Below are 25,538 nucleotides of genomic sequence, written 5' to 3' on the forward strand. Positions count from 1 at the left end.
TATTCTTTATAGGATATATGAGTAACCACCCATGTGCCTTGATAGATGAAATGTACTTGCATTACAAAGTCAAACACTTGAAAGTCAAGAAATGCCAGTTTTATGATAAACCATTCTACCTGTTTGTGCATCCATCATGTGCACTGAAGGAGGAAAAACTTTGTGGAAAAAGTGATAAATGATCATCTAACTAAAGACTGTACCATAATGCATACACACAATAGAGCTGAATTAAGATTGCACAGATAACTACAAAAATGGCATTTTCTAAATTTTGAGTGCTTGACTTTGCAACCTAAATAATTTTCCTTTATATAATTTTTATGGATTTTTAATTTTTTTTAAAGACTCAGGTAAAAACAAATTTTATTACGTACAAGTGTAACAACTCCCATATCATGCATTATCAGCAAGGTTTTAGACCTTGAACATTCAGCACTGCAGAGCAGACTGTTAGCACTTGAGCTATGACAATAACTACCTGGCTGCAGGAGAAAATGGTTGTCCTGATATGGAGGAGCAGGTGTGATGGACTGTTAGTTTCAGAGGGTGGTCATGGGAGCCTGGTCCAGCTCTTTCTAATCTCCACAGGGGTTGAGGGAGCTTCTGTCCTATGTGAGACCACCTGAGGAGAGGATGGGATTCTGAGACTATGTACCATGCCAGCTCAGGGTTGGGAGTGGCGGCGGGGGAGGGGGGGCAGCCCAGCCATCCCTCCCTCCCTCTCCTCCTTCACCACTGCTACTGCAAGGGCTGTCACCGCTGCTTTGGTAGCCTGAACACAATCTTGGATTTAGTTCAAGTTCAATTATTATTTTGATATGATCCCAAAATGTTCCTAAGGAATGCAAGTGTGCTAAGGGTAATGGTGATTTTTAACAGTTTATAATTCAGTTAAACCTGAACAGATTTTCAGGGGAAAAAGAAAAGTTGCTTCTCTATTCTGAGAGCTTTCTCCAAGTTGAACTTCAGAGGCCTGCTGCAAATGATAAAAGTGTTAGAGATTTTCAAAAGCTGGTTACAAGAATCTTTTATAAAGGAAAGTGTTACACAATGTAAATATATGGGTTACTTCTTCCTCCCGCTATAATTTAGTAAAGACCACTTACATGAGTAAGAATTTCCAGGAGTGGCCCTTAGTCTTCTTTTCACCACAGATGCACATATTCATCTTTGCAAAATGCTGCCTATGTAACTCCCGTGTCAGTGTGTGTTATGTGTGATATCTCTCTGCTGCGTCTACACACTCTATGGGTCTATTTCAGCTCTTGGCTAGAGACGCTTGCTCGTTAGCTCAAGTGGAGACTCCTACTTTTAGTGCTAGGGCTCCTAGTGTTTTGGTCAAGGTGGTGGCCCATAACTCCCCTGGAGAGGTCACGCAAACCTGCCTTCAAGAGGAACACGAAAAGCCTGACATTTCCGTCTTTCCTGACATCCTCAGCCACCTCCCTCCAAATGTTAAAAGTTTCCTAGTGCCTATTTATCTTTTCTATTCAACATCCCTATTAAGCAGTGGAGCCACATACTCCCTAGCCAGGGTGGAGCCCAAACTCCAGAAATTATGGAGGCTGTGACAAGAGGTAAATCTCCCTCAGATCCCGCATCTGTACCGGGGTGGGCAAGCAGTGCAGGCATCGGATGGTGGTTTCTTTTAGGCCACAACCTTGTTTGCATTGAAGATAGTTGAAATTTGTCCAGGGGAACAGTTTTCTGTCAGAAAATTCTGATTCCACAAAATGGAAATGTTCAAAGGATGGTGAATTGATAACAAGCATGTGTGACAGGAAATTATCAAAATGTTTCTTTTTGATGTTTGTTAAAGTAAGATTTATAATTTCAACTTTTCTATTAAATATGGGGTAATGTATAATATAAAAATCACACTGCTAAGATGAAGGGAGCTATTGGGGAACACGGCATTTGGAGAAGGCAGCTGAGATTTTGATTTTTTCATCCCAGTTCAGGATGGAAACAGAAGTCTTGGAATTTTGCAATCTCCTGGGGGCTGGACGGTCTCATTTGCAGCATAACACAACTCGGTGACATCATAGTGTGATGACATCATTGTGTGGTGGTGCAGCTGGTGACATAGAGCAAGTAGGGTGCCAGCCTGAAACAATCCTGGGGTGCCACCATGGTGGGGAGCAGGAGAGTCTTGGGTCTGGCAGGGACCCTGTAGACCCCCCGCCCCCCCCCCCCAAAAAAAACCTGTCATCATCGCGGGGGGAGGTCTGAATATTCCTGTCCTGATTTCTGTGCTAATCCCAGCCACCCCCTGCGATGGTAACGGACTCTACGTGTGGGTCTGGGGTCAGGCTCTGGCGGAGAGGCCCGGGGGTCAGTTTGTGCCCCGGAACCTCTCCGTCGGGGCTGTGCGAGGAGGGCGGGAGGTGTTCGGCGCTGCGCGCTCCGTGTCGCCCCGCGCACAGGGGCATTGTGGGCGCTCGCTGCTTTCCGCGGGTTCTGTTAAAATGGCGCCCTAGGTAACGGGAGGCAGCGGCCGTTAGGCTGTGAAGCGCAGGGCGCGCGCGCGGCAGTTGCAGAGGGAGGTTCTCAGCCCCCTCCCCACGCCCAGGGGTGAGGATGGCGTGTCCGGATCAGAAATCCCCCAACGTTCTGCTACAGAACCTGTGCTGCCGCATCCTCGGCAAGAGCGAAGGTAACCGCCCCGCGCCCGGGAGCGCGCGGGATAGCGCGAGCCCAACGGGGAGCCGCCCCGCGCCGGGTCCCGCGGCTGAAACTCGGGGGGTGGCGGCTGCTGCTGTCAGCTTGCACCTCACTGGAGTAGCGGGGCCGTGCCCGCCCTGAGCGGCGGCCAGACGTGAGCCGGTTGCCGGAGAGCCCTGCCCCAAGGGAGGGCGTGGGGCGGCGGCTGAGAGCTTGCTCCTTGCCGTGGCCGGCTGTGTGCCTGGCCATGGCCCTGGGGAAGGGGAGGAGAAGGAGCCCAGGGAATAGATGGCGAGGGTGGGACGTGCTCTCCTTGTGTGTTTCTAGGAGCCAGAAGAGGGAGACCCCGCTTTCCCCAGGGGAGAGAGTGAAACTTCCATTTGCCTGCTGCTGTGGTAGGGATTCAGCCTTTAGCAGCAGCAGCAAAACACTTAGGACTTGTCTACACTTATAGCGCTGGAGCAGTGCCGCTTTAGCGCTTAGTGAAGACTCTCTCCAGTCGTGTAAGTACTCCACCTCCCTGAGGGCAAGTCTACACTACCCGTGCTATATTGGCAATGGGTGAGTGCCCCTGTCGGCATGCTACTTACTCCACCTCCATGAGAAGTGGAAGCTGTGTTGGTGGGGGAGCGTCTTCTGCTGACATAAACACTGTACACACCGGCACTAGGTTGATGTAACTTAGTTTCACACTCCTGAGTGATGTAAGTTACATCAACTTAAGCAATAGTGTAGATGCGTGCTTCTCAAGCTATCTGATGTGGGGGACCGGCAATTTTTTTCCCCAATGTGCCAGGGACCGGTGCCATATTATTATCCTATTTGACACTCTTATGAGGAAACTCGTAGCGGACCAGCAGCTGATGGCTTGCGGACCAGCACTGGTCCGCGGACCACCACTTTGAGGAGCACTGGTGTAGACCAGCTTGAGAGGCGGTAGTTATGTCAATTGGAGAAGGTCTCCTGTCGACATAGCACTGTCTACACTCGGGGTTAGAGCAGTATAACTGCATTGCACAGGGGTGTATTTTCCATGCTTCTGAGTGACGTCCTTATAGTGACACATGTGTAGTGTAGACCAGGGCTTAGTTTAATTCTGCTGCTCAGACCCTGAGGGCAGCCACAAAACGCTGTCAACAGCTGTGTGCCTGGCTCTTGCCCTGGGGGTTGCCTAAAAGGTGTGTTCCACTCTCTCCTTCTGTGAGAATGTTCGCCCCCTTCCCCTGCTCTGTTACCCCCTCCTGTAGCTCAGCTCTGCCCTGCTAATGACCTATGCTGGACATGGCAGCAGCCATCGCTGGGCTGAGTGCTTCTTGGGGCTGGGTGCTTCCTGGGAGCATACAGATCCTTGGCCTGTAGGTGTTAAATTTTGAAGTCCCCGTCCCTTGCTGATTCTTAGGCTACGTCTACACTACTTCTTTTGTCGGTATAGTTTGTTGCTCAGCGGTGTGGGGAAAAAAAACAAAAAACCCAGACACTGCCAGTGTGGACAGCGTCTCCCACTGACATAGCTACCGCCGCCCGTTAGGGGATTGTTTAATTATGTTGATGGGAGAGTTCTCTCCCATCAGCATAGAGTGGCTACACGAGAGATCTTACAGCGGCTCAACTGCATCGGTACGGCTGTGCTGCTGTAAGCTCTCTAGTGTAGACATGGCCTTAGAAGAAAAAGCTGCTTTCTGGAGAGAGATGCTCCCCCCGGAAGAAGGGGGTTGGGCTCGTCACTCTCTTCCATGGGGTAGGACATGCCTCTCCTCTCCCTCTTTTGGTTGCTAGAAATATATAGAGCACTTCCAACCCTCTCCTCCAATTCCCTGTCGTCATTTTCCTCCCTTCCCCATCACATACGCTCTTCTTTGCTGCTATCCTGTCAAGCAATTCTTCCATCGGCTGAATGAGGTCTACAAGAGCTTAGACCAGTGGTTCTCAACTTATTTATCATATATGTGGCCCGTAGTGTGTTACCTGGGCTGCAGGAGCCGGGTGGCAGGGCAGCAGCAGCTCCTGGACCCTGCCCCCGGTGCCCACCATGCGGGGCTGGTGGGCTGCCAACCCCAGACCCCTGCCATGTGGGGCTGGCCGGGAGCCCCGGACTCCTGCCACTCAGGGTGGGCTGGCAGCCACGACCGGACCCCAACCCCGCTACGCTGGGCAATGGAGTAGCCCAGACCCCAGTGCGCTGGGAAGCCGGGAACCCGGACCCTGCCATGTGGGTTGGCCTTTAGCACACAGCTGAGCTGGGCCACAGCTATGTGCTAGTTGGGCTGCATGCAGCCAGTGGGCTGCAGGTTGAGAATCGCTCACTTAGACAGAAACAACAAGGAGTCTGGTGGCACCTTAAAGACTAACAGATTTATTTGGGCATAAGCTTTCGTGAGTAAAAACCTCACTTCTTCGGATGCATAGAGTCTCAGACTAACACGGCTACCCCCTGATACTTGTCACTTAGACAGATTTGTGTGGCTGCCCCCAGGCTCTGATCAGTAGTAATAGCTGCTAGAGGCTGAATCCCTGCCTTGCCTGCAGCTGCTTAGGACAGGTCTACACATAAAACCTTGCAGTGGTGCAGCTGTGCTGGGATAGTAGCATCTTCACTGAATCACTATGCTGACGGGAGAAGCTCGGTGTAGTTAGCCACCACACCTCGCAGAGTTGGATTATGTCAGTGGGAGAAGCCCTTCTGTTGATATAGTGCTTTCTACACTGAGGGGTTAGGTTGGTATAACTGTGTCACTCGGGCGTGGATTTTTCACACCCCTGAGCAATGTAGTTATATCAGTGTGAGTTTATAGTGTAGACCTGGCCTCAGAGGGAGATGAGAAGGAGACACTCATGCTTTGTCCCCTTTTTTCCAACTGCCATAATACTAGGAAAATGGTTTCACCTTGGCAGAGAAAATAACTTATTTGCTAATTGGGCAAATGAACTATTTAAAGTCTCAATAGTATTGTCTTGTAATGCTTACAACTTCTCAAGTCGTATCCATTTCAACAAATGGTATGTGGATGCCTTCTGTACTACTAGTATTTGAATATTTTCATATGTTGTTGGAAGTTTCACTCTTTGTGGATTTGTTATAAGTATTGTATGACCTTAATACCTTAGTATTACAACAGTGTCGGTATTAACCTGTTTTTTGGACAGAATTCTTTACTAGTAATGCTCTAACTAAAAGATGATCTGCAAAGTACTTACTATCCTCTTTATGATACATAAATAAGGCCTGAACAGTAGTGTGTGTGGAGAAGAGGGGCTGTACATTTGTTTTCCTTAAAGTACCAGGAAAGTTCTGTCTAGCTTTCCCTGGTTTTGTTGAAGGCCTTTTGAGGGGTATCTGGGAGATGTTTTTGAGTTTGCATACCTTCATTGAAGGGTTGAATGTATGGAATCCTTAACAGAAACATCCAAAAAAACTATGTAATCAAACAGTTTTTTCTGAAATCCCTTCTCTCTCAATTGAACATGTACAAGTTTTTGTAATGTCATAATTTCCCCATTTCTATAGTTGCCACAGAGTTCTTCCAGGGTAGATAAGACAAGAACTTCTAATGTATATATTGAATAAACCCTAGAAGAAATACAGCTTAGAAAAAAAATATGGACTCAATATTAGCTAGCGTTGTGACCAACACTTTCATAATGCTAATACCATGTTTGATGAAAGGCAACATGACTTTAATTGCAAGAGAAAAGTCTGTCCTTTTAATCCTCTGTTTTTAAGTTTTGTAAATGAGGCAGGTAAAATTTAGAGACATTATCTAGTAAGACACCAATCCCAAGAAGCAAATTCAGATCACATGCAAATTGCTAAACCTAAAGATTGGGAGGAAAACTCCAGAAAGCTATTCATGATCAGAATTCGGCAATCCATGGGTGACTCAATAAAGTCCAATTCCTGGCACTTCATGACAGACTGAAACAATTATTTCCCTCTTTCCCCCCACCCCCAACTTTGATTTGATAAATGAGATTAATGTTATGCCTCCTCACTACCACAAGACTAGAAGTTACAATTAATTAGTTTCTAAACCAATTTAGTTAAATTATTTCACACCCCCAATGTGGACATGTGCATGCTTTTTGCAAAGCATATCTGTCTAGCTTATCAAAAGAAGGTTGAAAGGTGACTTGAACACAGTGGATAAGTACTTTCATAGGGAGATGATACAGGATACTAAGGGTCTCTTTAATGTAGCAGAGAAAGGCATAACTACAGCCAAAGGCTTGAAGCTGAAGCTACACATTTTCAAAATTGAAAATAAGGCAGGAATTTTTAATGATCGGTGTGATCAACGATTGGAACAGACTACCAAGGGAAGTGGTGGTTTCCCCAGCTCTTGATTTTATCAGCTCGAGACTGGGTGCCTTTGTGGAAGTTATGATTTAACCAAACATAAGTTATTGGGCTCCATTCAGGAGTATCTGGGTGAAATTTATTGGCCTGTGATACAGAGGTCAGATTATTCCTGTGGGCATTCTGTACCAAAAAAAATTAAAAATTCTGTGCCCAATATTTTAAAATTCTGCAAATATCTGCAAATTTTATTTGTCAAAATAACACTACATAATCACGCCAGTTTCAGTTATTTTGGTAATTTATTTCAAAATACCTGCCAGCAAGTATATCTGTAATAATACAGACACAAGCAAAAATTCTCCTGTGAGTAGAGAGTAAAGAAACCCCTATGACAACCCAGTTCCTGTTTCTTTGCCCCCATCCCCCGAGCCCAGCCATGGGCCAGACACCCACAGCTCCCCCCCCCCCCCCGCCACTGCACCTCAGCCAATACATCCAAATCCCCTACTCCCCAGAGTCCAACCACAGGGCAGCCCAGATACTTGCCCCCTGCTCAATCCCCAGAGCTCAGCTGTGGGGCCCTCCTGGCCCAGATACCCGCACCCTCTCCCCCCACTCCCTGAGCCCCAGGATCTAGAGGGAGAAACAGCCTGATGCTCGGTCCCAGGCTTGCACAGAGTTTCCTGCGTGTCATCCTCTCCTTCCCTCAGGGATTGCTGGGAACTCCAGCTGCCGGGAACCCACTGCTGGAGGGAGGGAGCTAGAATCTTCTATGTGCAAGTGGGGCTGTGCTGAGTCCAGTGGCCCCTAGGGGCGGCTAGCACCACTGCAGCCCATTTCTGTGGGGGGAAAGGAAATTCTGCGCATACAACGTTAATTTCTGCAAAATTCTGCATTGCGCAGTGGCGCAGAATTTCCCCAGGAGTATCAGACTAGATCAGTGGTTCTCAACCAAGGGTACACATAGCCCTGGGGGTACACAGAGGTCTTCCAGGGTGTGCATCAACTCATCCACATATTTGCCTAGCTTTACAACAGGCTTCATAAAAAGCACTAACATAGTCAGTACAAACTAAAATTTCATACAGACAATGACTTGTTTATACTGCCCTATATATTATACACTGAAATGTAAGTACAATATTTATATTCCAGTTGATTTATTTTATAATTATATGATAAAAATGAGAAAGTAAACAATTTTTCTGCAATAGCGTGCTATGATACTTTTGTATTTTTATATTTGATTTTGTAAGCAAATAGTTTTTAAGTGAGGTGAAATTTGGGGGTATGCAAGACAAATCAGACTCCTGAAAGGGGTACAGTAGTCTGGAAAGGTTGAGAGCCACTGGACTAGATGATCTAATGATCTCTTCTGGCCATAAATTCTAGGAGTCTATACTGGCTTCAGAAGAACTGATTGACTTGGCTAGAGTCCTCCTCACCAGTTGAATCCTACTTTACTCCTGCACGCATAGAAATATAGTTCTAATAGGAGCCAAGATGCAGTTTGTATGTTAATGTCTGTATCTTTGTGTGCCCCTATAGTTAATGGGGTGTATAAGTACTTCCATTCTAAACCTGTGAATTTTGTAAGTCAGCTGTAAAAAGTTTACTAGGTTTTATTGGATTTTTGGTGCCTTTTTTGAAGGCTTTTAAACTTGCCAATAATAATATGCAGATACCCATCTCATAGAACTGGAAGGGACCCTGAAAGGTCAAGTCCAGCTTCCTGCCTTCACTAGCAAGACCAAATACTGATTTGGCCCCCTCAAGGATTGAACTCACAACCCTAGGGTTTAGCAGGCCAATGCTTAAACCACTGACCTTTGTGTGTTGATGTCCTCGGAACCTCTACAATTTCCTGTTTCCCCTCATCCAGAAAACTTTGCATTGAAAGGAACTCTTCCCGTGGCGGAGTATGATTGCAAGAGGCCATCGATATGGGAACCATTTTCCCCTTTCCCACTTCCCGCCCATATACCCCAACCAGTTCCTAAGTGGGCTGAAGACTCTGTCTATGCATCCCAATGGTCCTTGGAGCTCAAGTGTCACACTAGCATTTTCTCTGGTGGTGCCCTGTGCTACTACTAGGCTACTGAGCTGGATGGAAACATTTTACTAAAAAATCAAATGTCTCCTATTTTTTTTTAAAAGATGACATTCCAGAACTTAGGACTGAGAAGTCAATATGTACAAGCATGTTAGCATAGTTTCAGAGCAGTTTATACTAGTTGGTCAGTGTTGAGGATTTGTAATATACCAAATCATATTCTTGTTAATGTTTGGTTATATTAGTTTGTTTTGGGATCTCGTTAAATCTTGTAAAGTAAATTTGGCAGTACTTAAATGACAGTTCCTGCCAGCAAGTGGTATTGTTGAATCAGTAGGCAAGATCTCTTCCCCGTGTGTCAGTTCTGAAGCAATGAATTCCCTAACTTTGTATTAGAGGCATTATACAGCAGGAGAGATGTTGCCTTTTTGAGATTAAATTTAAAACCAAGTTATAGACTACCTGTGGTCATTAGAGATCCATGGCCCTTGCAGCCTTTATTTTTATTTAAAGTTAACTTTATTGAGGTTCTATTATATCATTGAGGGTTTGGTTCTGGTAGCTACAGTCTCAAGTTCAACAGAGTTATCGCTGCTTGTTTAAAGCTCATAGGAACACATGAAACCATAGGCAAGTAAAATATACAGTCACAAGAAAAAGGTCCACTATCTTTTATCAGTTTTAATAAAGTTACCAACAAAGTTATGAATGTCACAGCATACACAACTCCTAGATATATCCATGCACCAGTTATAACTACAGACATACATCCTCCTAGATAGTGTTAGGATCTGATGGGTCTCTCATGGATTGATCATCAATAAAATGATGGATGGTTCCTACTGGAGTTCTCTCATAGGAAACTCAATTTCCCCACTCTGAGCAACCTCTTTTTATAATGTGATTCTGCCTATTCCTACATTCTGTGCATGTACAGAAAAGTGTTAGCCCTCTTTTTTTCTTATTGGTCTGGTATCCCCTAGAACTTAAGGGACCCCCGATTTCTATAGGTTCTCTTTATTCTCATTAGCACTGATGCATGACCTGTATCCTGTGGTTAAGACACATGTTGGAGGCAGAAGTGCCTCTACAGCATTTTGTGATTTTTAAAATTAATCTTCTAGCTATTTTTTCCTCAGTATTACCACTTGGTACCTCTTTTCCCATAATCTTAGGGCATCAGGTTATTCTTCTGTCCCTTACTTATTTCAGCATTTCTTATCTCCAAGGCCTAAAATAGCTATGCTAAAAATCTTGCAGGCCTCAGCCTACAGGTCTCGTGTTTCAACATTTCTTACTTAGATATCGAATACATGATTATTCCTTCTAAATACTGATCAATCTTATACTTCTATCATTCTACAATTTAACTATATTTACATACAATGATTATATATGACGTAACATGTTAATCATAACATCACACAATAAATGAATAATAAACTAAAATAATTGGCTACACCTTTCAGAATTAGGGGACTTAATTCCAGTGTCCTGGACAAAAAATCAGTTTTTATATAGCTATAAATTCCCTGTTTAAAATTCCCACTGAAATTTCAGTTGGAAAAGAGATTGCGCTACACCAGCTGTACAGAATTGTCACTTTTGGGTCCTTGATCTTTAGCACAAGACTACAACTACTCCCTTAGTTCTTTAAGGTTTATTTTGATGGTTGCAGGCAGTGATTATCTGTGCTGTGTAAGACAGCCCCTTTTTGGCTATTTATGCCATCCCTTATTGAGATCAATACGGTTATCTGAGTGTCACTCAGTTCCTCCTTTGGTAACCAGGGAAAGAGCATTACTTACTAAATTTTTGGAATTGAAGGCTTTCTTTTCATGAGATTCCAATGCCTGTCTTGGAATTTTGGGGGCTGCTTCAGTGTATCTACATAGATCTAGTTCCAGCATAAAGAAACTTTCCATTTGGTCACTTCCTTTGTATTTTTATTAAAAAAGTCTCTCTTATAGTAATTATCTGTGTCATGTAAATTATTCAATTGAAACTTCTAGTTCTAGTGAGGCATGTAAGATGCTCTGTCTAGTGGGATTTGGACTGTGGTACAGCTTGAAAAATATGAGGAAATGTCCACCAGTATAGTTATCACAGTCCGTGTCTTGGAGCAACTCCAAAAGTGTATTAACCAAGGCAAAGCTGGCAGACCTTATGAATGTTCCAGCTCTGTCAAGTCCACTTCTCAGAAAACTTGTTTTCCCTAAAGACTGAACTCTTGGTATCTTCTTGTTCTTTAAATAACTAACATGCGAAGTTTCTAAGATGATGTTTCCCTCTGTTTCTAAGGCCATTTTCACTGATGTGATCGTTTAGTTTTTTGAGATCTCATTAATGACTCTTAGAATTCTGCTCTGATAACTTTTGTCACAGGAATACACAGGTAGAGTTAGTCTTCCTGTTCAGATTATATATTTATGGAATTCATGCCTGCTTATGATCTCTAGCTGAGTATTGGACAGCTAGCTCCTTTAATCTGTGGTGTGCCCTTGCGGTTAGAGTGAAGGAAAAATCTGTAGCTGATGATCAGTATAATACACTATGTTGCATACAGTAATGTACTCTGATATATTTTATAGAATCTTATATCCAGGGCTTTCAGAGAACTTACAAATATTGAGAGAAAACTTGTAACTCAGGTTTTATCTCTCAGCTATCTCCTTATGTCAAGGGAAGAAAACATATGAGTGGTTGGTTAAGCTGGCAAGAAATTCACTCTGGGGAAAAGGTCCTCCAGGAAAGTTTATTCTAGTTCAGGGGTCAGCAACCTTTCAGAAGTGGTGTGCCGATTCTTCATTTATTCACTCTAATTTAAGGTTTCACGTGCCAGTAATACATTTTAACGTTTTTAGAAGGTCTGTTTCTATAAGTCTATAATATATAACTAAACTATTGTTGTATGTAAAGTAAATAGGGTTTTTAAAATATTTAAGAAGCTTCATTTAACATTAAATTCAAATGCAGAGCCCCCTGGACCGGTGGCCAGGACCTGGGCAGTGTGAGTGCCACTGAAAATCAGCTCGCGTGCCGCCTTTGGCATGCGTGCCATAGGTTGCCTACCCCTGTTCTAGTTGCTGATGAACTCAGAGGAGCCTTCTTCAAATAGGCTTGGTTACTACACTGCAAGATGAATCGCTGGTTTAAAGGATCATTTTCAATATAGGAAGCATAACCATTTTTAGTTCCAATTTTAAGAAAAGCTTTCAGTCAAGAAAATGTTTAGGCATTGGGGAGATTGGAAAAACTTTCTAAAAATAAAATCTTGATACATAAAACATGAATGATGGTGGGACTGGAAATATGTGCTTTTTTCACTGGAGCAACATAAACTAACTCACTCTCTTTGTAAATAGATACTTACTAATGAGATGCTTTAGCTTTTTGCTTTATACAATCTCTCTATATGGAAAAAACAAACACTCAGAGGTTCTTTAGAGTAGGTGTTGGTCTTTAGAGATTATACCATGCTAAAGAGCTGGTCTGCACACAAGTTTTTGAATTGGTATAACCTGTTTTGGATGGGGGGGTGTTTTTTGTTTTAACTAATCTAGTTATACCGTTACAATTTGTAGTTTGGATGCAACTATAGAAGTCTAAAATGTGCCTGATACTGGGACAGCGTATTCCCTGTATTTATATCCATACTGATATAAGGCATCTTTATACAGCTATAAATGTCCACACGAGAGTGGTTTACTGTTTTAATTATATTGATTAGGTGTGGTACAACTCTTGTGTGTAGACAAGCCTGAAGACAATCTTTCTTTATGGTCTACAACTTCTATTTTTGTTCATGGTGTCTTTTTGCAGCCTGATATGTTTGGTAAAGCACCTCATCTGAAAGTGCTTTAAAAACATTTAATCATTTTCTACCAAAACCCACATGACATGGCTGAGAGAGAGAGAGATCACCTTGGCCATCACCGGGATGGAACCATTCAGTACCAAGTGAATATTGTATCCTGTTGAAACTGCAGGAGAAATTTGGAGGTTGTACTACAGACATGAAACTTCTCTGCATGCAACAAAAAATGTAATGCAGTATTAAATTAAACATGTTTTCTTGGTAGGACTTACCAAGAAGTTGATGTTGTTAATCTCTGAAAACTGTTTGGAGTTGGAGGGATGGTAATAAAAGTCATACCACCAGTAAAACAAAGCCAATAAAGGAATTAAAACCATAAATTACAAGTAAACAACTTTTCGGTAAACATGAATTCTAAGTAATAGAGCAACTTAAAATAATCAAACAATTTATTATTAGTAATTCACTGTTTTAGAACAGAAAAATACCCAGAAAGTAGGAAATAGGAGTCTCTCAGTATTCCTGTCTCCAGGACTACTCTTCCCTCCCCTCCCCCCTTAAATCTATTCCAATAGCTGTAGTCTCTTGAAAGGTGTGAGAATTGTCTGATATTACTAACTTTGGGAAGTGCACTGAAGCAGATCAGTTGCTTACTAATAAAAGGAATGTTCTGGAAGGCTGTCCTCCAATTTATCAGGCTTATCTGGAAATAAAAATGATCTAGCCACTATAATTAAATTCCTGTATTTTTCTCATATTTTTCTCCTTTTTAAATTATACCATTTCTTACTATTTTTCCTTGTTTTTGCCCACCAAGGATTTTCCCTCCTTCCCTCTAGTTTTTCTACACTTTTCACATGTGCTTTGTTTAAAGCTCCTTTTAGGCTTTGAAATGGAACATGAAAACTGCATCATACAGGGGGAGGGGAGGAATGGATGCGTGCATAAAGGACATTCTCTACTATAATCAGAAATTTGCATTTGCAGATGGAACATAATCTATTTTAGGCAATTCAAATTAAGATTTTATAGATCTTGAATTACTGAATTTTTTGTTTTGTTTTGTTTCCCCTCCTCTGAATGTAGCAAGCTTTTTACACTGTTTTTAACTTTTATGTATTTGGTAAATATAGTCACTTACAATTAATGGCATTATTCCACTATGTTTGTAGTCATCATTTGTAGAATTTTGACAGTCTTCTACTTGCTTCCTTTCTCTGCATAAAGAGCTCACATCAGAACACTGAAAATTAAATCACATCTTCCATAAACAATTCCATCCTTCCCATCTATTAGGCATATCAAGATGGCAGTGTTGCATAGCCGTTGCACTTGTTTACATATTTATACAATGAAATGTGTGTATCGTGTATGTACACTTATATTTTAAGTTCATCTAATGTCTCATGGGGGACATTTGGGGGAGAAGAACAATTCAACAATACATCTGCTTAAGTAATAAACTTCCTGTGTGTGTTGCTATTGGACATCTTACTGTTAGAGATATCTCTATTTCTTACAACTACTGTATGCCATCTTGCTTGTTCTGTATGTGAAGTCAGGAGTCTACCACCAAAAGCACTCCCACAGAAAGCGAGTCTCTTGCAAATCAAGGACTTTGAAATCTTGGTGGGATAGGTAAACATTTTGAATCAAAGCTATTGTATGACTGTAGGTCCAATATGAATCTTAAGAAAAGTCTCGAATTCTGAAGGTTAGTCTCTCGAATTATTAAAGGAGGGACCAAAAGTTCATTGGTTCAGTCTTAGCAGAGAGCAAGGACTGAATGGATAAGGAGACTGAATTATCATTTTGGCAACAGATGGTCTCTCCATGTCAGGATAACCCAAAATATCCTTTTTAGGGTTAAGTCTCTCACTGATGAGGATTTGTTTTTAAATTTTGTTGTTAAATTGAATATGGATAAGATTTCAGAATAACTGTTTAGAAACTTTTGCTTCCATGTCTTTTGTCCCATAATCTACACAGCAAAATCATATTGCACCACAGAACTAGAAACATAGGTAGACTTTTACATTGGTTCATGTAGAGGCAGTTTTAAAGGCACAGATAGCAAAATGTTTAGTTCTGAAATAACGGCAATTTCTTAGACACACAGAAAGCAATACAGTTTTACTTGCTACAAAGGAATGTGTTTGTAATTGTAACACACATACACCATTAACTGTGACCCAAAATAAATGTTATTTTTACTGGTAATCTCAAAATATAATTGCAATAGATTTGAAAAATAGGTATATCTCCATATATAATTTCTATCTCCTAGAACTGGAAAGGACCTTGAAAGGTCATCGAGTCCAGCCCCCTGCCTTCACTAGCAGGACCAAATACACCAGATCCCTAAGTGGTCCCCTCAAGGATTGAACTCACAAGCCTGGGTTTAGCAGGCCAATGCTCAAACCACTGAGCTATCCCTCCCCCCAGATTGTATTGATCAGCTTCAAATGAAAGTCCACATACCACAGTGGTGCTATAAATTGATATCATAGTCACTGTCCTAATAGACAGTATACACAACTCCCTCTCAAATAAGTGCTGTAACAAAAGTTCTACTGCCCGTAATGAGGGGAATGTGTAGTGGTGGTATAGCTGTGTCAGTCCCAGGATATTAGAGAGATAAGGTGGGTGAGGTAATATTTTTTTATTGGACCAACTTCTGCTGGTAAGAGAGACTAGCTTTGAGATATTGACTGACTGCTCTCCCATATCTCTCTTAAATGTATCTCTAGATAACAAAGTAGTACACTTAAAATTAATATTTCAGAGTTAAGGTATTGTATTTAAAACATAAATTTATTTATAGTAGTAAAAATGCGGTGTGCATGGCCAGTGGAAGATTTTTGATGTACCTGCTCTTAAGTGCTCGAATTTATGAAAGTGTGAGGTAAATTATCACATTTTCAACACCCTCAACAGTTTTTGAAGTGCATTTTTTTTGTTTTAAGATATTGCTGAAGCTTAATTTCTGTGACTTACAAATATATTTGCAAAAGCATAAAGTAAAGACCTTTATGTAACTCTGCACACATATACAGAGCCAAACCTTTCATAACAACTAGTAATATCTGAATACTTACACAAAAGTTCAAATGATATGATGGCAGTGTTATATAATATAGTTTGTCAGACTTTTCCACTTGGGACCTCAAATCCACCAGCTATTGCTTTTCAGGACTTGCTCAAATTCTATAGCCCACTAATTTGAGCTTGCTGCAAAGATCCTTGGAGAGTGGTTGGGGTTGGATAAGTGGTATGTGAGAGGTAGTGCTAGGGCAGGAGGAGGGGAGAATTGTTGTCTTCCTCCCTTAAGCTGAATCCTAGTGCCTGTGGAATTTTGCTGGGTTTTTTTTCTTTCTACAACTCAGATGGTATCCGCTTCTGGGTTGCTTCACATGGGTGGAAAAACTGAGGATTAAGCTGATTCTTCCTTTGTTAGTGTTAGTTTAACCTTGATCAACATCTAGCACTCAGAGATGCTTATCATTAATTGACAGGTTTCAGAGTAGCAGCCGTGTCTTGATTATCACTTCAAAAGTTTTTTTTTCTCTTACTAACTCTGAGAGGCCAATTAAGTAAGACAACTCCCACCTGTTCATGCTCTCTGTATGTGTGTGTATATATATCTCCTCAATATATGTTCCACTCTATATGCATCCGAAGAAGTGGGCTGTAGCCCACGAAAGCTTATGCTCTAATAAATTTGTTAGTCTCTAAGGGTACGTCTTCACTTACCAGAGGGTCCGGCGGCAGGCAATCGATGTTCTGGGATCGATCCCGGAAGTGCTCGCCGTCGACGCCAGTACTCCAGCTCGGCGAGAGGAGTACGCGGCATCAACGGGGGAGCCTGCCTGCCGCGTCTGGACCCGCGGTAAGTTCGGACTAAGGTACTTCGAATTCAGCGACGTTATTAACGTAGCTGAATTTGTGTACCCTAGTCCGAAGTGGGGGGTTAGTGGCCCACGGTGCCTCTAGTACTCCTGTTCTTTTATCATTAATTGTTCTGGTTAATTGTCTTTCATTGCCAATTTGAGATGAGAGCTCAGTCTTTGTTCAGTGGATTTTCTATACCTTGCCCTTATCTGCCATATGATTAGCATGCTGCTATACTTAAGTGCCTCCACTATGAATTTTATCTCTAAAATAAACATATAAGTTTATTGTGATCATAATGAAATTGATTGCTGACTAGTTGGATTTTGTAGGTTTTAAATGGAACTGGAGGCGTACTTTTTATTTTTTTGGTAGAAAGTTACTGGGTAAAGTACTTGTACATAACAGTTTAAGAAACTGAAAGATAATTTTGGTAGGGTGAAAAAGTAAGTACCTGTAGGTTTAATTGATTTGTCAAAACTAATGAATAAACATGGTTAAAGCAGATCTCTTGCAGTTCTGCTAATCAGTATGTTATATTACTATGGGATTCTGTAATTTGACTTCAGTAAATCTCCAGTTTGATTCATGACCTTGAAATCTGCTCTTGGAATTCAGACTTGCAGAATGCTTAGACTAGGGAGGAAAAAGGAGATTATGCACCCTCATTTTTGTGGTGGTGTGAATATTGGCCCATACTGAAGACATGTTATTGGCTGAACTGTTCATGTTTGTAGATAGTATTGATGTTTGTTGCATGAAGCAAGATGCTAAGAAATATGCTGATAAAAGGAGGTGCCAGCATTTTTTAAATTGTAGTTTACTTCCATAATTGGATTTGTGCTCTTAAAGTGACTGACTGTTTCTGCATAAGAGCATACAGGACAAAATATCAATGCAAGGTAGTATTAGGGGAAAGATTTAATCTAGTCGCTATCATATTTTCTCTCATTTGAAACATCTACATTTTTTTTGTATTTTTATTTGACTTAATCACTTAGTAACATGGCAGCCCTTATTTATTTTTTCTTCATTTTAAAAGTTGGCTTAACTAATTTTTTCCCCTCCCTTTTTCAGCTGATGTAGCCCAGCAGTTTCAATATGCAGTGAGAGTTATTGGAAGCAACTTTGCTCCTACTGTTGAAAGAGATGAATTTCTTGTTGCGGAGAAAATCAAGAAAGAACGTATGTCTGGCTTCCTTTCATCTTCAGTAATTTAGATCCGAATAATTTTAAAATGAATCAATATCTTTTGTAGAAGGTGAAAATTGTAACAGTATTCTAAGTGTGTTTTAAAATACCACTCAGGCTGGAGTCTGGGCCAGCTGCAAGTGTTTGATTACTCTGTAGACTTACCCTTGGAGGCCAAGGAGTGCATGTGTATGGAAAGTGAACTGTCTCTTTATCCTCTTGCTTTCCTCCCACTCCACGAATTGCACAAATGTATCAATACAAAATAATGTTGTTACTATAATTGACTTCTTAAGTTTCGTACCCTAAGAAGCTTTTTTCTCTTAACAGTTGTGCGACAAAGAAGGGAAGCGGATGCTGCTTTGTTTTCAGAACTTTACAGAAAACTCCATTCGCAGGTATAGTAATGTATAGTAATGTGTGGCTTTACCAATAATTTCATTCTTACAATGTGTTTCTTCTGGACTTGCTGTTAAATTGCCTATAGTTCAAAATGTAAGAAACTAGCTTGGATTAAAGTAAAATTGGAAAATATCAGCAGTATTTTGGTTTGCGTATAACTGAATAAAGAACATTTTATGGGAAGGAAGTAGCTTTGCAAAAATAGAAGTGTTTACTTTTTTATGTGTAAAATTGAAGGATTATCTCACTGCCACTTATTTTTAGGATAATGTGTCCTGAAGTGTATCGATGTATTGATTAGAAGTTAAGCAGTCCTCTTATTTTGAGTTTTTAAGTGATCTGAGGTTTTCATGTTGAAGGTTAAGGATTTTGCTGACTTTGAGAGTTCTGCTAACACACAAGCACTTATCAAAGAGCAGCGTATGTCAGTCTTTTCTGACAATAGAAGGTAATCTGTAGAGTCTACGTATCAGAAGAAGGGGAAGTCTAAGGCTAGAACTTTAGATGAGATGGAAAGAAATCAATACTTTAAATGTGTCCTGAATTCTTAGACTTGAACATCTATCATGTTTGACAAAAATCTCAGTGAAACTGAGATAGACAACAAGACAATATTGTACGTCATCTGTTTTGTATAGTGTGATAAGGAGAAATATTATAGGGATATTTTTAGTTGGCAAAAACTAATATGTAGGATTAAAATTTCCAGTAGAATTGATCAGTGGTTTTCAACCTTTTTTTCATTTGCAGACTCCTAAAAAAATTTCGAATTGAGGTGCAGACCACTTTGGAAATTCAACCTGTGGTCTGTTGCCCCCTACCATAGAAGTCTTAGACTGAAAACTGACTGAACAGAGTTCAACTATAAATGTTGCACATGCTTGGCATAGCATTTAATGTGGCATGAGAAAGGGTGCTAACCTGTGGGCTTCTATGATAATGACAACACTTCTGGTTTTGACCTGTAGGTGGGGGTATTCACATATTTTTGGTTGATCAGAAAAACAGAATGCCTGTTCTGGGATCTGAAACTTTATTTTCATAGTCACTTTTTGTGGACACCTTAGACATAGTTTGTGGGCCCCCAGAGGTCTGCGGACCACAGGTTGAAAACCACTGTAATAAAGGATTGTTAACATGTTTCAGTGACCACCCCTTATCTTAAAGGGGAAAAATAACTTTTGTGTTAAGTAGGTTAAAAAAATGGTTCTACTAAGGAACTTTATATTGTGGCAATGAATTCTGAAGGCTAAAATAATTGAGAACAAGAGCATAGCAAGATCACATGAAAATGGGACACTTATATGGAGAACATTGAGAGTTACATGCAGAAAGAATAAAAATTCCATACAGTACTTTGGAAGGAATATAAACCCTCACGCTTCTGGGCGTAAGTCAGTCTCTGACTTCAGTGGGTTAGGAAGAAACTTTCCCTGTGGGCAGGTTATTCCACAGCTGCTCACTCCAGGACTTTTAGCACTTTTTTGTGAAGCATCTGGTAGTGGCCATTGTCAGAATACTAGACTCTGTGGACCATTGATGGGTAGTACCTGTCTCATTACAAATGAGAAACATTCAGTAAATCTGATTGCTGCGTTTAGGTCCTAATCCTGAAAACACGTATGTATTTAATTTTAAGAAGTCATTAAAGTTACGCATATGCTTTAGAAAAATAAGGCCCTAATCCTGAAAATACCAATGTTGTTGCTAAGCTTATCAGCTCACCTTTACTCCTTTTTTTCCTTCCCCATCCATTCCACATATCTACAAGATATCTTTCCAGCTTCTGTAGTGATGGACAGTGTCACCAGGTTGCAGTAGGCTCCATCATCAGCTCTTCCATTTCAGCAGCACTAACTTGCAGCTGTCCTCAGGCCCACTGTCAGCAGTCTTGCTACCTTGTTCTTTTAAGGTAGCTTTTGTGTGTGTAAAATTCTCTCTCTCTCTCTCTCTCTCTCTCTCTCACACACACACACACACTTTGCTATTGATCTAATGTAGAATTATCATAGCTAGCATTTGGTAAGAGGAATATGGACACACAGCATATGAAAATGACCAAAATGTAAACAATTATAACACATATATGCACAAATACCATACATTGCTTGAAGCAGAATAATAGATGATGTGAACACAATTACAAGAATGTGAATATAACATAGTTAAACTTTTAAACGGGCTTTAACCTTCTGTTCCCCCCGTTTTGTTAGTTGACATCTACTAGAACAAGCCAATAACTATTTCATAGGCATTGTTTGGAACCTTCTTCCCTCCTCCCCATTTCCCTATACCAGTCTCTCTCAAATGCCTGTCATTGTAGTATCTAAGCACTAGAATGATTTTTTTTTTTCTTTCTGTTTTTGAAAAGTGCACACGCTGTGGTTTCTGAATTCTAACAGTAGTGTAAGAGGACTGTTGGCCCCTTACTGAAACTTAGTGGGATTTCTTTGGTTGTCCATCTCCCAGTTCCAAAAAAAAGGGGAAGGGCCAATGAGAAATCAAGATCCTGAGACTGACCGTCCCCAAGGCCCATAGGGAGAGGCCAACAGTCCAGGTTAACCTGATTGACAAGGCAGGTAGGCCAATGAGGGAGTCAGGAGCCTGGGGTCTCATGCTCCGGAGCTGCCTGAGCACAGAGCTAAGGGGAGAGCAGCAGCCTGAGCTGGGCTGGAGGCTGAGCAGCAGCATGGAGCCAAAGCCGTGCCAGAGCTAGAGCAGCCACGGCTGAGCTACAGCGGGAAGCTGCAGGGCCAGAGCGGGCAGCGTGTGTGCGCTGTGCCATAAGTAATACTGGCATCGAGTGCAGTGAGCAGCTGGAGAGAACGAGGGCCCGGCACAGGGACACATCGCCAGAAAAGGTCTTGCAGGTTGGACTTAGAGGGAGGTCTGGTGCTGGGGAGAGAGTGAGGGCATGTGCCTGACCCGTGGTATCACTGCAGTGCAGCCAGGGCCTGGGAAGGAGGCCTGGGACAGGTGAGGAATAGACTGTGAACTTTTCTTACGTCCTAGATACTGCTGTTTGTGGTTTCCCTATGCCGACAGGGCGGGGTGACTTGTTTCCTTTTAATCTTTCTGATTTTTTTTCCCCTTATTTTTCTTAGTGTTTCTTTCTGTTTGATAAATTGTATTTTGTTTGAACTTAATGTAGTGCTCACTGGGCCAGGGAAGTGGCAGGTGTGGAGAGAGTACCCTGAGGTGGGGACACCTTAGCCCCTGTCCTAAGTGACCATGATGAGACTGGGGGCCTCGCCTTCCAGGAATCCTGGGCCCAACCTTATTGGAGTTACAAGGACTCTGCCTCACAGGAGAGGGAAAGGGAAGTCCTAGGGTCAGGCAGGTGTCTGGGTAAAGGGTGTTGGAGCAAGGGACTCAGATACTTCTGCTGTCTGATTCCACTGGGGTAGTGCAGAAGCCAGGCAAGTTCCCCACAATAGTGGGACCATTCCCCTGCTTACAGTAGCTACACAACTGATTCCACAGAAATTTTTTTGTGCTGTTAGGTGTAGTATTAGCCATGAAAATCCTTTTCCTCCACATTTTATATGTGGGTGGTGATGGTATGGATATGTGTTTTATGATTAACTTTTTTTTGCAACAGTCTTGGACACTATCTATTTCAAAAGTGTAGTGATTACTTTTCCCTTAAAGTGAAAGCTGCTTGGTACTTTTGAATTCCATCTCCACACCCTGGACTCACGAGGCCAGTTCATATGTATTTAGTGGGGTATATCTTATCCAACAAGCTATATTTGTTCTTCATCAGTTGACATTAAGGTTTATCACATCACAGATGGCCAGTACATCAAAATCTTATGTCATTCTTCTTCCTCCTGCTTCCCCTCCGTTAATGAGGTCTTCGCTGGTTCAGTTGTTTCCAGCAGGTGGAATTTGGATGACCTGCCCAGTTTGCTGAATATCTGAACTAATCACAGAAAGGAGTAGTCATCTGACCTATGAGGACTTCTAACATACATTTTGTTTTTTTACAGCACCTAGTACAGTGGTCAAAGTCCATGACTAGGGCTCCTAGGTGCTATGATAATACAGGAAAGGGGTATGTATCAGGGGTGGCAAAACTGTAGCTCGTGAGCCACCTGTGGCTCTTTTACCATTAAAGTGCAGCTTGCAAGCCCCCTCCCTACCCCCTATTCTCTGCCTACCAGACTGGGTCAGGGGGGGGGGAGCTTGGGACCTCTTCCTTGCAGTGAGGTAGTGGGGTAGGAGCTTCTGTCCACTGGGGAGGAGGGTCTCTGGGCTTCAGCCCTGCGGGGCGCACCTGCCAGGGTTTGAGGCTTCAGCAGGAGTGAGGCTGAGGCCCTGAGCCCTGGCTCCCAGCAGGTGTGCTCTGGCTCTTGAACTTCTGAAGATTGTTGTATGTGGCTCAGAGGGCTAGTAAGTTTGGCCACCTCTGGTGTGTATATATAATACCTATCTTTTAAAAAGGGGATCAGAGAGGACCCAGGGAATTTATAGGCTAGTCAGCCTAAATTCAGTACCTGTAAGATGCTGGAACAAATTATTAAACAATCAATTTGTAAGCACCTAGAGGGTAAGAGTGTTATAAGGAATCTGTCAAGAACAAATCATGCCAAACCAACCTAATTCCCTTCTATTGACCGGGTTACTGGCTTAGTGGGCGGGGTGGGAAGAAAGATGACACGTTATCTTGATTTTTAGTAAGGCTTTTGAGACACACACAACATTCTTATAAGCAAACCAGGGAAGTGTGGTGTAGATGAAATTTACTGCAAAATGGGTGCATAATTAGTTGAAAGATCATACTCGGTAGTTATCCATGGCTGTCTATCAAAGTGATGAGAAATATTTAGTGGGGTTCCCCAGGAATCTGTCAATATTCTGGTACTAGTCAATATTTAATTACTTGGATAATGGAGTGGAGGATATGTTTATAAAATTTGATGATGACATCAAACTGGGAGGGACTGATAGCACTTTGGAGGACAGGATTAGAATGAAAAAGGATCATGACAAATTGGAGAATTGGTCTGAAATCAACAAGATGAAATTCATTAAAGACAAGTACAAAGTACTACAGGTAGGAAGGAAAAAGTCAAATGCACAACTACAAAATGGGGAATAACCATTTTGCTAGGCAGTAATAGTGCTGAAAAGATCTGGGGTGTTATAGTGCATCACAAATTGAATATGAGTCAACAATGAGATGCAACTGTGAAAAAGACTAATATTCTGTGGTGTATTAACAGGAGTATTGTATGTAAAACACAGGAGGCACCGTGTCTTAGCTGGAGTGTTGCATCTACTTTTGGTCACTATAGTTTAAAAAATATGTGGATAAATTGGATGGAGTCCAGAAGAGAGCAACAAAAATGATAAAAGGTTTAGAACAGTGGCTCTCAACCTTTCCTTCTTACAAAATCTGACCTAAAAATACAAAAGTGTCATAGCACACTGTTACTGAAAAATTGCTTACTTTCTCATTTTTACCCTATCATTATAAAATAAATCAACTGGAATATAAATATTGTACTTACATTTCAGTGCGTAGTATATAGAGCAGTATAAACAAGTCATTGTATGAAATTTTAGTTTGTACTGACTTTGCTAGGGCCTTTTGGGCATCAGCTGTTCCTTCCTATCTCCACTGGGGGCTCCTCTGTGAGGGTGGCCCCACTACCCAATTCCAGCTTGCTCCTGGTGGCTCTGGCCCCTGTGCGCCCCTCCAGGAGGCCCCTTTTCCTATACCGTTTTAGAGCGTCCTTTGACCTGGCAGGTGCTGCTGGTCAGGTGGGGAGTGTGAGGGTGCTCAGCAGGTGGGCCAGCATGGGGATGCTGCAGCTGGGACTGGCAAGGTAGCACAAGGGCCAGAGCTGCTGGAAGCCTGGGGTGAGCTGGAACTGGGTAGTGGGACCATCCTTGCAGTGGAACCCCCAGCGGCATAGTTGATGTCCAGCAGGCCAAGCGAAGACCCCATTTGGCCAGATCTAGCCTGCCAGCCTCTAATTAAAGAACACTGTTCTAGAAAGTGACCTTTTACAAAATTGTCTAGGGGTTCTTCATTATAAATTGTCTCAGAAGATGGAAGACAGAGTCCATGACCATAGAAATCTAGCGATTGGACATATGATCTCACTTGGATCATGTGTCTCTGTGTATTCTACACAGAGAGGGATATTGGAAACTGCTGACATAATATTAATTTAATTAAAGTTAAGGGCCTTTCTATTGAAGAAATGGAAAAAGAAAGGCGGAAGTGCATGGAACACAATATTCTCCATTTTCATGGTTGTAACTCTAGCCAAATTTCTAGAGTTAAGTGCAAAACCTAAATTGTAAAGATTTCTTACATAAAGTTGAATTTCCTGATTTGGTAAGGTTGCACTATTACAAAATTTAGACAAAAGAAATTTAGAAGGGGGGGGGAATCACTTTTTGGGAAAATTCTATAAAATCTCATTCTCCTCAACTCTGCTACTGATTCCCCATGAAGTGTTACATCATTAACCCATTTGAAAGTTGTCAGCCATCAAACTCCCTTATATTTGTGAGTTAGTGGTGTAGAATAGAGTATATGCTTCCATGTGTATTAATGTGCAGTGAAAACAAGGAAATCTTTATACACTTGTCTTTATTACTCCTTACAAGGTGACATTGGAATTCATCTGACATGGCTGTACCATTAAGTTATCTCTTGCAGGTCAACTTTCCTGCTGAGATTTAAAAGGTTGATAATGCAGTGTTTCAAGATAGCAGCCAACACAGCTCCACTTTTCCTTTCTCTTGGTTTTTGTTTTGGTACAGTCCACAGTTGAGTACAGCTATGTGATCTCTGTGCCTCCGACTTCGGACTTCGTAAATAGTTTGGTAGTTTCCTTTGTCTCTGTGTTCTTTATAGAGATTATAGTAATCCCAGGTTAGATCCCTCATATTCTGGAACCTCCCTGAAGGGGGATCAGCAGAGAAAAGGCAGCTATTTGTTAGATTTTTCAAGGATTGGGTCTTCCAGCTTGCTTCTGTTGTAGAAAGTAGGGGTTAATCCAAGATGCTGATTTAGATCAAATAGAAACTGATTGATGTATGGTGGACATGAAGCAATATGTAAACTTCCTTTATGAATTTTAAAATTTGGTATGCTGATTAGTTGATCCCTTTCAGTGCACGTGAGAATTTGTGACACAAGAATGTTGAATGCTGGAGGAAATTTTCTTTATAGAACTGACCTATAAACTCCAATGTCA

At 41.8% G+C, this 25,538-nt stretch overlaps 1 protein-coding gene across 2 annotated transcripts in view; it reads left to right on the forward strand.

Annotated features, from left to right (window-relative positions):
* Positions 1–2,360: 2,360 nt before the first annotated feature.
* Positions 2,361–25,538, forward strand: part of TUBGCP3 (tubulin gamma complex component 3) — a 112,608-nt gene continuing 89,430 nt past the window's right edge. Inside the window, exons 1-3 of one of the 2 annotated variants that reach the window (XM_005307599.4) lie at positions 2,361–2,659; positions 17,803–17,910; positions 18,247–18,314. In XM_005307599.4, the coding sequence (XP_005307656.1) occupies positions 2,584–2,659; positions 17,803–17,910; positions 18,247–18,314 (252 nt within the window). In that variant the 5' untranslated portion in view covers positions 2,361–2,583. The remainder of the gene's footprint in view (positions 2,660–17,802; positions 17,911–18,246; positions 18,315–25,538) is intronic. The other variant, XM_042861428.2, reaches the window with a different exon arrangement.

The sequence above is a fragment of the Chrysemys picta genome, chromosome 1 (genome assembly GCF_011386835.1).
Source record: "Chrysemys picta bellii isolate R12L10 chromosome 1, ASM1138683v2, whole genome shotgun sequence".
NCBI lineage: Eukaryota > Metazoa > Chordata > Testudines > Emydidae > Chrysemys > Chrysemys picta.